The 16,415-nt window shown below is 42.1% G+C and overlaps 1 protein-coding gene across 3 annotated transcripts in view; it reads right to left on the bottom strand.

The window, feature by feature from the left end:
* The window catches only part of LOC149246640 (pterin-4-alpha-carbinolamine dehydratase 2, mitochondrial-like), a 158,883-nt gene extending 143,233 nt beyond the window's left edge, over nucleotides 1-15,650 (bottom strand). The window contains exon 1 of one of the 3 annotated variants that reach the window (XM_089457988.1): nucleotides 15,396-15,650. In XM_089457988.1, coding sequence (XP_089314114.1) covers nucleotides 15,396-15,527 — 132 coding nt within the window. In that variant the 5' untranslated portion in view covers nucleotides 15,528-15,650. The remainder of the gene's footprint in view (nucleotides 1-15,395) is intronic. The other 2 variants (XM_089457987.1, XM_089457986.1) reach the window with 2 other exon arrangements.
* Between the last annotated feature and the right edge of the window lie 765 nt (nucleotides 15,651-16,415).

The following is a 16,415-nucleotide window of genomic DNA, read 5'->3' as shown; positions in this document are numbered from 1 at the left end:
CTTGGAACCTCTTGAAGACCTGATCCTTGGTCTTCAGAAAGAAAATACAGGTCTTCCTGGAGTAGTCATCAATGAAGGTCACATAGTACTCGTGTCCGCTCAATGATACATGAGACATAGGACCACACACATCAGAGTGTACCAAGTCTAAGATACCTACTACTCTATTGTCACTGCTTGGGAAAGGTGTCTTGGTGTACTTTCCCAAAGCACACCCCCTACACACATCATGATGCTCAGTGTTGAACTCAAGTAAACCTGTAACCATCTCCCTCAGCATCCTGAATGCTCCATGGTGCAAGTGGGCCATCCTCCTGTGCCATATCTTGCACAACTCACTATTGTTGGTCTGCGCCACTAAGGCTCTAGTAGGCTGAAACATAAACCTGTAAAGTCTCCCACTGCAGACTCCAATCACTCTAGCAGACTCGATATTGGATCCCTTGGGATATATAAGCACTTGTCCAGGTTCTCCTTGGAACACCACTACATACCCCCTGTCCCTAATACTAGAGACTGAAATCAAGTTCTTCAGCCCTAGAACATAAAGAACATTTGTCACTTTCAAAGGAGGTGATGACTCCCTCTGAAAGGATATTGTCCCCACTCCTACTGCTCTAACCTTGGAGTTATCTCCAAGCACAACCTCCAAGTCAATATCATCCTTTGTGAGACTCGTGAAGTGCTCTCTCACTCTAGTCATATGGCAGGAAGCTCCACTATCTACAAACCACACACCGGAAGACGTGACACTAGTGGCAAGGCTCACCACTAAGGCAAACTCTGTGTCAAATCTGGAGGCAAACTCATCCACCTTTGCCAAAGTTGTTATGCCCTTCTTGTTCTTCTTGTTGGGACACTGAACAACATAGTGACCCAACTTCCCACAAGAAAAGCATTTCACTTTGCTCATGTCCTTCTCCTTGGCCTTCTGCTTCCCCTTCTGCTGCTTGGCTCCACTAAAAGACCCCTTTTGGCCTTCTTCTTGCCCTTCACTATGAGGGCAACACTCTCCTCCTCATCTGGCCCACCACGCTGACTTCTACTCTTGGCACTCCTCCTGGTCTCCTCCTGGATGAAATCAACCCACATGCTGCTCTAGTCTAGAAAATGCTCTTTGGCCACAATGAATCCATCCCACTGCTTGGTGAAACCATCTAGTGCCATCCTGAACAACTGGTCCTCGGGATAACCTCTCCCACCGCAGCAAACTCATCTCTCACCTGTTTGATCTTGGTGAGGTATGAGGCCTCAATGTCAGTCTTGGTCATTTTGTGCTTCTTAGCTTCCGCCTCAACACCATCTCCCTGTTCTCATTGGAACTCTGGTGTAGTGTGACTAGGTAATCCCATATCTCGTAGGTAAATTTCATTCCTATCACATGAGGGAATAGGTGGCCTTTGATGGCATCAAGAATGACTCTCCTTGCCTTCACATTCCGCTTATTGAAACCATCTAGTGCCTTCACATTTCGCTTGTTGAAACCATCTAGTGCCTTCACATTCCGCTCGGCGAAACCCTCTAGTGCCACCCTAACCAACTGGTCCTCGAGATAACCTCTCCCACCGCAGCAAACTCATCCCTCACCTGTTTGATCTTGGTGAGGTATGAGGCCTTAGTGTCAATCTTGGTCATCTTGGTGCTTCTTAGCTTCCGCCTCAACACCATCTTCCTATTCTCGTTGGAACTTTGGTGAAGTGTGACTAGGTAATCCCACATCTCGTAGGTAAATTTCATTCCTATCACATGAGGGAATAGGTGGTCTTTGATGGCATCAAGAATGACTCTCCTTGCCTTCACATTCCCACTGCAGACTCCAATCACTCTAGCAGGCTCGATATTGGATCCCCTGGGATATATAAGCACCTGTCCAGGTTCTCCTTGGAACACCACTACATACCCCCTATCCTTAATACTAGACACTAAAATCAATTTCTTCAGCCCTAGAACATAATGAACATTTGTCACTTTCAAAGGAAGTGATAAATCCCTCTGAAAGGATATTGTCCCCACTCCAACTGCTCTAACCTTGGAGTTATCTCCAAGCACAACCTCCAAGTCAATATCATCGTCTATGAGACTCGTGAAGTGCTCTCTCACTCCATTCATATGGCGGGAAGCTCCACTATCTACAAACCACACATCGGAAGACATGACACTAGTGGTTAGGCTCGCCACTAAGGCAAACTCCGTGTCAAATCTGGAGGCGAACTCATCCACCTTTGCCAAAGTTGTTATGCCCTTCTTCTTGTTCTTCTTGTTGGGACACTGAAAAGCATAGTGACCCGACTTTGCACAAGCAAAGCATTTCACTTTGCTCATGTCCTTCTCCTTGGCCTTCTACTTCCCCTTCTGCTCCTTGGCTCCACTAAAAGACCCCTTTTGGCCTTCTTGCCCTTCACTGTGAGGGCAACACTCTCCTCCTCATCTGGTCCACCACGCTGACTTCTACTCTTGGCACTCCTCCTGGATGAAATCAATCCACATCCTTCTATAGTCTGGAAAATGCTCTTTGGCCACAATGAATCCATCCCACTGCTTGGTGAAACCATCTAGTGTCATCCTGACCACCTGGTCCTCGGGATAACCTCTCCCACCGCAGCAAACTCATCTCTCACCTGTTTGATCTTGGTGAGGTATGAGGCCTCATTGTCAGTCTTGGTCATTTTGGTGCTTCTTAGCTTCCTCATCAACACCATCTTCCTATTCTCATTGGAACTCTGGTATAGTGTGACTAGGTAATCCCACATCTCGTAGGTAAATTTCATTCCTATCACATGAGGGAATAGGTGGTCTTTGATGGCATCAAGAATGAATCTCCTTGCCTTCACATTCCGCTTGTTAAAGTCAACCAACTGAACAGGATCAGTGGAAGGTTGCGCAGGATTCTCTCCTTCTAAGGGCCAAAGTTATCATCCCCACTCAATCTGTCCTCCATCCTCAAACCAATCGCCATGACCCTCACAGCCAACACAAAATCTCAGATCTGAAAATCCCCAAATCTGCCTTCCTTTCAACAACCAAACTCTAGGTGTCTGAAGGTAGTTTAGGTTCATTGTTCACAGTTTTAGTAGAAGAAGTGCTTGTTGGTGGTTTTCTTGTCAGCTGAAGGTGTCATTGTAGTCTCATAGGCTTTGATACCATGTAGAAATTTTGAGTTCTATAGCCCTCCCAAATTCAAGGTTTTAGCATAAAGTTTAATGCCCTCAACCCCAAACTGTTAGCTGATATAAAACTTAATTCAAATTAATTTGAAACATACACAAGCTACTCTACATTTTTCATTATCGTTTCAGCTGATAAGTAAACAATGACAAGAACACATAGAATTTACACAGTGACTTTTGGTTTAATATGACCCTAGAAAAACCCACAAGGGGAAAACCAGTTTAAGGAGGATTATATTATTAGCTTCTTCTCAAGAAAATATTTACAGCAATAAATACGATAAAATTGCACTTTATCTCCATTGGAAAGAGTATCACAGTCAGTTTGCTTTCTCTCTTCAATTAGTGAGCCTCCACTGTACTCTGCTGACTGAATTCTGGGTCACTGTAGAGCTAGAATTTCTCTGAAATCGAGGCACTGAACAATCCATTGTTTCCTGAAAATCTGTGCCAATAAAATTTCTCAGACTACCTTGAAACTCGGGACAATCAACCAGTTATTTAATGCACAGACCTCCTAAAAAAATTCGCACTGACAAGTCTGCAATCATTTCATTGATTTTTATGCTTGCTGTCAGCAAATATAATCCCGAGATTTGCACTGGTTGCTACAGGTACCCTGAGCTGTGTACAGAAGTAAGACTAGCTACCTGGAAATGTGTGCAACATTTCTCTCAACCTCTGCCACGAAATTTCTTCAACCAAACCTTTGTTTTATCCTTCAAATTTGTGCAGAATAGCTCTGGCTATCTCCTAGAATTTTGTTCTGCCTTCCTTGAGCTTGAACTTAGCCACTAGGGAACTCGATCCTGCTGTAGCAATGGTGTTCTCAGCTGTAGAAACCCTTCTCCCTTAGCTATTCTCCACCTTTAGCTTTTCTCTCCTCCTCTCCAAATGCACATGAAGAATAATGAGAGATCTCCTGCCTTTTCACCCTTTTTGTTTCTCATTAAATAGGAGAGCCCTAACCTTATTGATCAAGGGCTGAGATTGGGTCTAAATCCATGAGATCAATGGTGGATATAATTCCCTCACTTGACTCCCTTTTAATGAGGAGTCACTTTATAACTTTAGTTTTGTACCTTATACTTTTTCTCCACATAAAGTCTACTTTAAAAATATAAAGTGACTTTAATATTAGAAAGTACTTTAGTACTTTTTTTCATAAAGTCACTTTAAGACATAAAGTGACACTAATATAAAGTACCTAGTACATGTACCACATAAAGTGACTTTTTCCTCATGACTTTAATATAACCCATAAAGTCACATGCCAAAAAGGTAATTAAAGTGTCTTTCTAGGCAAAAAGGCTAATGCACTAGGAAACACCTCCTTGGTACCCTTATATTTTTAACAAGAACGTCCCTTTCAGACTTTGCAGTGTTGGCAGAGTGGACAACATGGATCCGGGATACGGGAAATACTCGTCGCAAAGCCAAGCAGTATCTGCAGACAGTAGATTTGTACTGGCAAATGAAATTCTCTTGGAACACATGTTATTGGACAACCAGAAATCTAGAAGGGACCTGCTACACACCCTAGATCATATGCATGGCCATATGAAACATTACGACTACAGGTTGGAACAAATAGATCGTAGACTAGCCAAGGTTGAACAGCACCTCAAGATCACTCTAGCAGTTGCTAGTTCCTCTGCAGATCTAGTTGACCCAATTCCAGTTGTCGGCTTACAGTCTGAACCGCTCGCCTGACTATGTTATGGATCAAGTTTATGGTTTTCATTTTGTTGTGGATTATCTATTTGGCTAGATAGGCCAATGTCTCAGCATAGGTTTGTTTGGTGTTTAGTCTTTTTAGTTTTCAGTTATCTCTAGTATCCCTTCAAAGGGTGCAGTTTTGGTTGTGGTCCGACCTCCCCTACGAGACACTAGTATGACTTTTGATAAACGTTGATGTAATTTCCTACTTTTTAGTGAGATAGATAGATAGATAGGCCATAGGCCCACCATCTATGGATCAGAAGTGTTGCGCTATGTGCATCTTGAAGGAAGGCGTCCAGTCAGTCCAATATGGCATGGTGTAGTTTGGATTCCTAGATGGAGGCTTGGAATTGGCTAAGGAAACATGGGATGCCATACTGTTCTTTTAGGGGCAGTTCAACTATTGGACTATATGGCTTAGGAGGAGCAACAAAATCCATGTGGGCTTGGGATGGTGAGGTGTGGACACAAATCGAGTAACTACACCAACTTAGAGCTCAAATTATGTAAGACATCACCTTAGAGCATGACATGAGTACCCTTGGAGCAATCGCTTCACTTGCGTGGACCTACGTGAGCTCATTGTAGGTTGCTTGTAAGGGCTTAGGCCAACATTGTCTTGTTGGCCTCCCTTACATCCCGCATATATATATATATATATATGAAGGTGAAAGTCCTTTGCATTCATATCATTCACTCATTATATAGAGATGTGATCTTGAGGAGTGCCCACTCGTCTTCTCTTTCTCTCTTGGGCTTCCTTTGTACTTGATCTCTCTCCCTTGGAGTCACTAAGGTTTCGTCGTCTTCTTGGAGCATCTTGGAGCATCTTTTAGTCTAGGGTTAGGGTTTATCCCTTGGAAGTTTAGGAATAGGGATTTACCTTTGGTGAAGAAGAAGAGAAAAGGACATCTTGCCTTGCAAGACTTGTTTAAGTGATTGTAGTATGTTGGAGCTCCTTGGTTGATCTAGGGGTTTTCATTTTTACCTAGCTAGGGTTTTGGAGAGCTAATGGTTTGTACTAACCTTGAGAGGAGGCTATGGGATCTACATTAACTTCATCTTAATCATTTTTACCTAGCTAGGGTTTTGGAGAGCTAATGGTTTGTACTAGCCTTGAGAGGAGGCTATGGTATCTACATTAACTTCATCTTAATCATATTAATAAATTAATGAAGTGCTCAAATGTCCAAAACTTGTGCAATTTTCATATTTGGTTTTCAGCCATATATGTTCTTCAGGTATTGTTATTTACAGCTATATATGCCTTGATTATTTGATATAAGTAAATGGACAATTTGTAGAGTGATTTGACCTCATCATTGAAGAACCTAAGGGCTATTCTTCTGCCATTATATCTATTGTAAGTGAATTTTTAGATCTGGTTTATGTGTGTAAAGTTTTGTAGATGTTCTATGCTAAGAGCAATTTCACTTTTCTCACAGCAATCATACAAGTAGATAAGCAAAATGCAGATAGAACATATAAGCAGATCTTACAGAAGACAAATCAGAAACAAGAAAAATGTATGTGTTCGTTTCGGCGGTCAACAGGATGCTTCAACCAGCAAAGTCTCCTTTGGTCAGCCAGCCCAGCATGTGTCACAACAACCCTCCAACCAGTAGATGAGTCAACCCAAGTCAGTTCTACAAAAGTCAACGTTGTCCTGAAAAGTCAACGCAGGGGCAGCAAGCTAAAAGTCAACGCAGCAGCAAAACGGTCAACCCTTTGACCTCGATTTTTGTGCCAGGTAGTACGGCCTTCAAAAATCGAACCTCCCACAAGTTTTCAGCTTGTTTGGACCAAGCGTTGACCAAAGTCAACGCTGGTCAAACTTCTCCGAAACCCTAGCAGCAGAAACCCTAGCAGCAGAAAAAATCCTCTTCGTCCTTCCCACGTGTGGCTGAAATTCGTCCTCCAGGTAGCTCGTACTTTTTAGGATGAGAGAGGAAGATGTAAGTTATGTTCAAATTCTCTCCAACTTTTCCTGTATATATATCCATCAATGAGGGTGTGTGACACATCTGTTGGGCATGTGAGCCTACATTACAAAACTGGCTGACCTTGCACATATAATTTATTAAGAATAATAAATTCAAAATATAAGTTCTGCTCATCGGATTAAGACTATTTTTATATGGATTTTACACCTCTCAGAAAGAGGAATCCAACAAAAATATTAGCCTCTTAATCTGAGCATCAGAACATGGAGTTTGGACCTAGTTGTCCAAATTTAACACTCCCTCTCAACTAGGGAGAACTCCATCTATTAGTGCAATTAACATCGTGAGTCATCCCGCCGAAACTTGCTTTGCTGGCTTCTTTATTTCAGAACAGAAGTGGATCAGTCACAAAGACATCATTCCCCGACTAACATAATCAGTCCAGAGGTCCCAGACCTCACAAATCTTGATCCCAGATCAAGTGGTTGGACCATGCCATCCTAGATAGAGAGTACGGCAATCTCTGATGCGTCCATCAGTCTTTGCTAATAGTCTCTAGCTTTTCCACACCTCATTGGCCAAATGAGAGGTACTTCCCATGAGCCCTGAACTCAATGGGTAGGATGCATACGGGGCACAGATTAAATGAGTGGCGAACCAGCTCAATAATCACAAGGGTGGGGCAGAAGCATTATGAGTGCTTATAGCTCCGAGAAGCTATCCCCAAAGACCCCCAGAGCTCCCAGAGCTCATTGTCCAACAGGACCCACATCATAGGGTCTTTCCACGACACCAAGACTCTCACGGAAGGTTAGGAACTTGACCTTCCCCAGGGGCTTAGTGAGAATATCCGCGACCTGCTCATCAGTTCCTATATGATCGAGCCTTACGGCGCCTCGCTGTACCATATCCCGGATAAAGTGGTACTTGATATCAATATGCTTGGATCGGTCGTGGAACACAGGATTCTCAGTCATACGAATCCCACTCTGATTATCACAGAGTATTATAGTGGTATCTAGCACATGTTGGAACAGCTCACTAAAGAGCTTCCTCAACCAAACTGCTTCACAACAGGCCATACTAGCAGCAATGTATTCGGCCTCCGCGGTGCTCAAAGCCACCGACTTCTGCTTCCTGCTCATCCATGAGATCGAAGCAGAACCAAGATTGAAACAGCATCCAGATGTGCTCTTACGATCCACCACACTGCCAGCCCAATCGGCATCAGTATATCCCCGGAGTATCACACTCCCGGCAGTGTATCTCAGCCCATGGTTTATCGTGCCCCGAAGATATCTCAAAAGATTCTTGGCACCAACCCAGTGAAAATGATGAGGCTCAACCATCTGTTGACTCAAAGTATTCACTGCAAAACATATGTCCGGACGGGTGTTCACTAAGAACATCAAAGCTCCTATGAGTTGACGATACTCAGTAGGATTGGCCAAGATAGGCCCTGCAGCGCTGCCACTCAACTTCTTAAAGTTGAGTTCCATTGGTGTCGACACGGACTTACAGTCCACCATCCCAAATCTTTCCAGAAGCTTCACAATATACTTTCCTTGAGAAAGGAAAATCTCTCCAGGTCTCTGCCAGACCTCCAGGCCTAGGAAATAGTGCATCAGTCCTAGGTCTTTCATCTCGAACTCAGCAGCAAGCTCCCTCTTACATTGATGAATGAGAGGGTCATCACCTGTCAGGAAGAGGTCGTCCACATACAGCACTAGAATGAGAGGCTTTCCTTCCACAACCTTAAAGTAAAGGTTTGGATCAGCATTGCTTCGAGTGAAGCCCAGCTTCATCAAGTAACTATCCATCCTCTCATACCAAGCTCTGGGTGCTTGCTTTAACCCATAGAGGGCTTTCTTCAACCTGCAGACATAAGTGTCTCGATCTTGAACTTCAAATCCCAGAGGTTGTTCTACATACACCTCTTCCTTTATTGCACCATGCAGAAAAGCGGTCTTGACATCCATCTGATGAAGACTCCATCCTTGCGTAGCAGCAAGGGCTATGATGGATCGGATGGTGGTATATCGAGCCACAGGTGCAAATATATCGTCATAGTCAATTCCTTCCTTTTGAGAGAAGCCACGGGCAACAAATCTTGCCTTAAACTTTTCAGCACTCCCATCAGATCCATGTTTAATCTTGTAGAGCCATTTAGCGGTGACAACAGATTTGTCCTTCGGTCTCGGGACCACATCCCAGACATCATTCTTCATAATAGCCTCATATTCTTCATGCATAGCATCCTTCCAGACTTGATGCTTGATGGCTTCCTCAAAAGATCCAGGTTCAGATTGTATAATAGTACTCATGGCAGCTAGATACCCTTGGTATCTACACGGCTTCTTGCTTTCTCGGAATGTTCCCCTTGGGGCAGCATGACCCTCAGCATCTTCGAGGGTGTCCCTGAGCCATGATGGCCTCTTTCCTAGAGAAGGGGAAGGATCAATAGGGTCCATTGGCCCTTCAACATCAGGCATAGTCTCATCCTGGGGTTCTTCCAGATTTCCAGGTCTTTCTTCATGGTTTTCTTCAGATCTAGGAAGATCTACTGCTTTCTTCAGGGAAGCATCTTCGTCAAAAGTGACATCATGGCTTATCTCTACTTCCCTTTGACCAGGTACATAGACTCTATATGCCTTAGAAGTCTCACTGTAGCCCACAAACATTCCTTTCTTCCCAGTAGCATCCAGCTTACTTCTCTTTTCTTTCGGCACATGAAAATAGACAGGACATCCAAAAATTCTAAAATGTGAGACATCAGGTTTCTTACCAGAGAAAACCTCTTCGGGAGTTTTGGAGTCCAAAGCAGAATGAGGGCATCGGTTTTGAATATACACAGCAGTATTTGCAGCTTCTCCCCACAGAAACTTTGGAAGACCTTGGTCACATAGCATGGCACGGGCAGCTTCCACAATAGTCCTATTCTTGCGTTCAGCAACACCATTCTGCTCAGGAGTATATGCAGTGGTAGTCTCCCTCTTAATGCCAGCTTCTCTGCAAAAGTCTTTGAACTCATTTGACTCATATTCAGTGCCATTGTCAGTCCTCAAAATCTTGATCTTCTTTCCGATCATATTTTCCACCAAGGCTTTGAAGGTACGGAACCACATGAAAGCCTCATCCTTCTTCTTCAAGAAGTATATCCAGGTTTTGCGAGAGAAGTCATCAGTAAATGTCATATAGTAAGAACATCCCCCCAGGGATGTTACAGGCAACATACCAGAAAGATCAGAATGGACCAGTTGCAATATCTCAGATGTCTTTGTGACACTTGAGGGGAAAGGTCCCCTTGTATGTTTTCCTTCAGCACAGCCCTTACATACACCTTTATGATTATTTCCAAAATCAGGCATCCCTGTCACCACCTTCCTTGCTTCGGGAAGAGCCTTGTAATGAAAGTGTCCAAATCTTCGGTGCCATAGTTCGGTTTGACGGATAGTATCACAAGTCATAGCTCCCAACGGACTCCCTCCAACCTGGTAGAGTGTACCGACCCTAAAACCAATTGAGATAGCTTCCTTGAAGCTCTTCTTCCACATGAGTACCTTTCCATCAGAGAAAGTTACATTGAATCCTTTGTCTTCCATGGCAGATACAGACACAAGGTTCTTCTTCAATTTGGGTACATAGAGTACATCTTGTAGATGGAGGACTTGTCCTTGAGACAAGTGGAGGGTCACAGTCCCGGTCCCTTTCACAGGATAAGTGGCATTATCCCCAAGGATAATTTCTAGATCAGTATCCCTTTCAACCATGTCAGAAAGTGCTTCCTTGAATCCGGTGATGTGTCTTGAGGCACCACTATCGATTAGCCAGACATCCATAGTGTCGGGCGGAGATGCAGCTGAGAGAGCAGATATTAGAATATACTCATTTCTTTTATCAACAACATTAGACTCCTCATACCTGGTATTTCTGGTCCTTTTAGAAGGTGGATTGTTTCCTTCAAAGTGAGCCTTCCTTTTTCCTTTGGATTTGTCATTTCTTCGATTCCCATTCCTTCGGTTGTTGTTGTTGTCGTCACTATCGGGAGAATTCTTCTGGAAGGGGCATTCTCTAGCATAGTGTCCAGTCCTATGGCAGGTGAAACATTTACCCTTCTTCTTTTGAGTCTTAGTCCTTCCTTTGTCCTTGGAACCACCAGAGTTCTTCTTTCGGGAATGAGCAACATAGGCAGCATTTCTTTCATTATCAAATTCCTTCATCCTTGTTTCTTCTTGCATACATCTAGACAGAAGCTCATCAAAGTTAGGGATGGTATTATTGTTGAGAATGGTAGTTGTGAATACTTGCCATTCATATGGAAGTCCTCCAAGTGCGGTGAGAACCATCTCGCGATCAGCTATTGTCTCCCCAATAGCTAGCAGATTGTTCCTGGTTTCGGTCAACTTCATAAAGAAAGTTTGAATAGACTCGTCTCGGCCCTTCTTCATATTCTTCAACTTGTTCTTGAGGAATAGCACTTGGTTCACATTGTTTACTCGGAACATAAGTATCAGTTTGTCATACATCTCCTTGGATGTGCCTAGTTCAGATATGTAGGCAACCAGACTCTTATTTATGGATTCCCTGATCAGCAGCTTTGCTCTGATTTCTCCCTTCTTATACTTGTGTTTAACAGCAGCAGAGGCATTTGATGGAGGTTCTTGAATCTTCCCTGTCACATGATCTAGGAGATCATGATCTTCTAATTTGAGATCTAATAACATCTTCCAGGCATGGAAGTCATCACTTCCAGTCAGCTTGTCATTCTCCCTGAATTCAAGCTTAGAGGAATCCATTTCCTTCGATGATGATTGCTATAGATAGAGTTTGTCTTCACCTCAGCTCTGATGCCATGTAAAGTTTTGTAGATGTTCTATGCTAAGAGCAATTTCACTTTTCTCACAGCAATCATACAAGTAGATAAGCAAAATGCAGATAGAACATATAAGCAGATCTTACAGAAGACAAATCAGAAACAAGAAAAATGTATGTGTTCGTTTCGGCGGTCAACAGGATGCTTCAACCAGCAAAGTCTCCTTTGGTCAGCCAGCCCAGCATGTGTCACAACAACCCTCCAACCAGTAGATGAGTCAACCCAAGTCAGTTCTACAAAGTCAACGCTGTCCTGAAAAGTCAACGCAGGGGCAGCAAGCTAAAAGTCAACGCAGCAGCAAAACGGTCAACCCTTTGACCTCGATTTTTGTGCCAGGTAGTACGGCCTTCAAAAATCGAACCTCCCACAAGTTTTCAGCTTGTTTGGACCAAGCGTTGACCAAAGTCAACGCTGGTCAAACTTCTCCGAAACCCTAGCAGCAGAAACCCTAGCAGCAGAAAAAATCCTCTTCGTCCTTCCCACGTGTGGCTGAAATTCGTCCTCCAGGTAGCTCGTACTTTTTAGGATGAGAGAGGAAGATGTAAGTTATGTTCAAATTCTCTCCAACTTTTCCTGTATATATATCCATCAATGAGGGTGTGTGACACATCTGTTGGGCATGTGAGCCTACATTACAAAACTGGCTGACCTTGCACATATAATTTATTAAGAATAATAAATTCAAAATATAAGTTCTGCTCATCAGATTAAGACTATTTTTATATGGATTTTACACCTCTCAGAAAGGGGAATCCAACAAAAATATTAGCCTCTTAATCTGAGCATCAGAACATGGAGTTTGGACCTAGTTGTCCAAATTTAACAATGTGTGATATGCTGCCCTTAAGAGCGGAAAATTTATCTAGACAATTCAGTATTTTTCTCCTTGGATTGTCTAGAAGATTGCGCTGTTAGAGAGTGAAATATTGTATCTTTTCACTGCTTTTTTATACTCTATTTCATAACACACCTAAGCTGAAATTCACAGGGTTAAGATCCAGGAATCCTCTAGTCAAAGACGTGAAAATTTTGTTTTGCATTATAAGCCATTTTGCAGAAATTTCTACAATGAGTCTTTTCATTTTGAAGGATTTTGAGATTCCCTTTGCCCAGGTCAGACTCAGATTTAAGAGGTGTTGAGATAGATGGGTTTGATCTCAAGGGGTTTATTAACCGATGTGAATATTATACCCGTAATTCCAACAATTATGGGGATCTGCAAAGTATTTAATGATATTAACTGATATTTTTTCTAGAAAAGTGTGTATACTTTCTCAAGATCAAATCAAAGACTCTTCAAACATTCAAAGAATTCAAGTATGGCTGAAAGGCAAAGTGGCAACCAGATCAAAGTTTTTAGAACTGGCAATAGACAAGGGAAGCGAGTACAAATCCAAACAGTTTTAGAAGTACTGTAAATTCCACGGCATCCACAGATAATAAACTTACTCTTATACTCCTCAGAATAATGGTAATGGAGAAAGGAAAGACAAAACAATTTTGTAGATGGTGCAGAGCATGCCTGTGAGATAGACCCCCAAACATAGAAATAATTTAACTGGCTAGAGATTACAGAAAAGGAGAGTCATTAACGTTTAAGAGGCAATAATAACTGATAGAAATAGCCTTCCCTGTATTAGAGATAATTAAAGAAATGCTTGATCTTTTAGTAAGGAAATTCCCACCTTTGAAGCAAGAAAATGATGGGTCGAAGGTTAATGTGCCTGAGCCTGAGGTGCCGATAAAGTTGGCAAGAGCCACAAAATGATGACAAGATGATAGCTTAATAGTGCTTTTGATTGAGTACATTTCAGTATTTATTGGTGCACCCGTCAGGATGGCAGTATTAAATATTGGTACATATGCTCTTTCTGGTATTGCAATATGTGGTGATTTAGGTTTACTTAAACTAGCTTCATCTTGTCACAATAATGCTAGCAAGCCCATATTTGGCATGATAGAGAAAAAACTCACACCAATTCAATGACCTTTTGATTAGAAGCCCTTGAAGCTGTAAGTGGGGGGTATCTGTTCCAACAAAGTGACATAGGACTTGCACCTGGCCCCAACTACTGTTGTGTGCATTGGCGTACATCCACAAGCAGAAGCACAAGCATGAGAATGTCATTGATAGGACTTTAGCCCTAGTAGGGACCATATTAGCTACCCACATCCACCAACCAGACAAGCCACTGTTGGCAGGTGCTTTGTTAATTGATATTTTAATGTTGGCAGATAAATAGTTATTAAGGTATTATTTTCCTCTAGAGAGTGTTTGTGATGGCCTGCCTATGCAGCCCACTTTTGTATTAAATGTCATGTACAGTTTGTGATATATTAATAAAAAGTTTGAAACACTAGAAAAAAAGTAAGAAAATTCTCTAAGGAACTGAAATGAATTCTTCCAGACAAGTACGGTGAATGTAAGGGAGGCATTGAATCAAGAGAGGAAATCTATGAAAGACTTCTCTCAATTTTTCTTGAGCATATTTTGTTCCAGGTCTTCTAAGTTTTTATAGATAAATGAATTGATTGTGTTTTAGCTTGAGGACTTTTTTGTTCGTAAGTCTGTTATTCTGCCAAAATCGCCTAATCTTAATTAACCTGGCAGATCACCGATACACTGTGGCCACAATGCATGCATGTATCATTTTGACCAACAAAAACATTTTATCTCTGAATAGTAACCATCAGATAAGATTGTCACTAAAATAAAAGATAAGAACTCTTTCAGTATGCGCGATTAAGCACAACTTTTTAATTAACCTTATGCTTGAAGAAATCCCTACAGGGCCCTACATTATGAGGCATATCCTGCTCGATTATTCCAGATCCCGGTCGAAGGTACCCTCCTAGATATCCTGTCAGGGTTCAAGCCAATGCAAGCCCCACCATAGTGCAGGCGGGCAAGTGGGTGAGCAGGAGGAGCAGAGACAGAGATGGCCTGGTCAGTTTTATGGCACTGCTTGACTGTCAATGATGATTAAGTGCCATGTTTCCCGTTGGCCATTTTAGAGGTGGCCAAACCACCCGCGGAGGAGACCAATGAATGCGGACCGCTAGTTTTGAACGAACCTCCACAGATGAACGATTGGCCCAAACCTAAAGATGATGAGCCGGACCCTGCAGTTGTGGCAGTTTGTGCTGAATTTAATGATGATTATGCTTATTGCCAGCGCAACCCTTGCGGCAGAAATTAAGTGAATCTCATGGGTTTATGTTAGCCAGAATTGTGCCCATGATTTTGTCATTACTACTAGATCATGATGGATTTGTTGCACATTCAAAGATTTTTTTGATCAGTTTTTGGCTGTCTGAGTCTTGAGAGGGCAGTTATTTGTGTTTCTTTATGACCTCGTGATGTTGCCTTTCTGTTTTTGCAACCCTATACATATTGTTATCCAAATTGGATCATGAAAAACATTAAAGCGAAAGAAATTATTAACAGGCTCGTGCACGAAGCTCTGTAATTTGTTTGTCATATCTAGCAGCTCAAATGGCACCCAACTCATAAAATGTTCTGTTTTGCTTAGTTCCGTTTGGCAAAGGCGTTCCAAAAGGGTGTAAAGCCGGAGTTTAATTTCTTTAATTCCAATGTGAAACAGAAATGACAATCAAATTGCGAAACCGATAAATTACATATGGCTTCTGAAAGGTAGAAAAAAATAAACAATAACATGAGAAGGTTACCTGAAGAGGGTGCAGATGAAGCTGACGATTGCAGAGCAGAGCCATGCTCGTTTGTGCTGCTGGTACTGGGAGGCGAACGGCAGGAGATAATAAGCTGCGTTTCGTCACAAAATTCATCGCCATCTTTTTCATTTTCAAGAATAACTAGCTATATGTAGATAGATGATAGGGACAATGGATAACGAACGAGGGAATCTATGCAGTTCAGTTTTTGCACGGATGCTTGCTGACAGGGCCACATGCGTTTTGAGTATAAGACGTTTCTCACTGATCCAAGGCTCTATGCCTAGGTGAGCCACCTTTTCAATCCCGCAGTCAATACCCATCTTGAAATTGTCCTTTCTATTTGCGAGTTCCCAAACTTAGCTGTAGAGATACATTAGCATATCCTTGGAATAGGGGAGGACGACATATGAAGGACCACCGTGCATTCACAAAAATGTCAATGACGAAAAGCTAAAAAAATAGTGCCACGTGGCATTCACCAAATGCCAATGAAAAAAAAACAAAAATTATGCTAAGTGGTATTGAAAAGGAGCCAATGAAGAGAAGTAAATAGAAATTTCAAACATTACATAGAATTATAAAAATTTAAAGATATGGTTTAATCTTAAAGATATGCAAGTAAAATAACAAATGGTTTAGTAAATCGGGTATGTGCTTGAATAGGGTTTTATAAACACCGAAAAGATAAAAGTTTTTGTTATGGATAAGTTCCACAAATGCACTTGGGATAAAGAGCTAGGAAGAAAGAAAAAGTATTATATTGAAGTGTTTAATCTCATTCATAGTCATCAACCAAAAGCATACATAGAGGTCAATATCTCTTGGAGAGCCAAAATTCGTATTGCTCAGTTAAGGACTAATTCTCATCAACTCTGTTTTGAAACATGGCACTGGAAAAGGCCAAAAGAAGTGTGGCCTTTTTTTGTTCTTCTAGAAAAGTGGAAACAGAAAAGCATTTCATTTTAGAATGTGGGGCCTTTAAAGGCAACAGGGAAAGTTATGCAGATATGCTGG

The sequence above is a fragment of the Pinus tabuliformis genome, chromosome 7, assembly GCF_031772625.1.
Source record: "Pinus tabuliformis cultivar Carrire ecotype Pingquan chromosome 7, CPIR1, whole genome shotgun sequence".
Taxonomy (NCBI): Eukaryota; Viridiplantae; Streptophyta; class Pinopsida; order Pinales; family Pinaceae; genus Pinus; species Pinus tabuliformis.
Note: the sequence above shows the minus strand (reverse complement) of the source record. Positions and strands in the feature narration are given on the sequence as shown.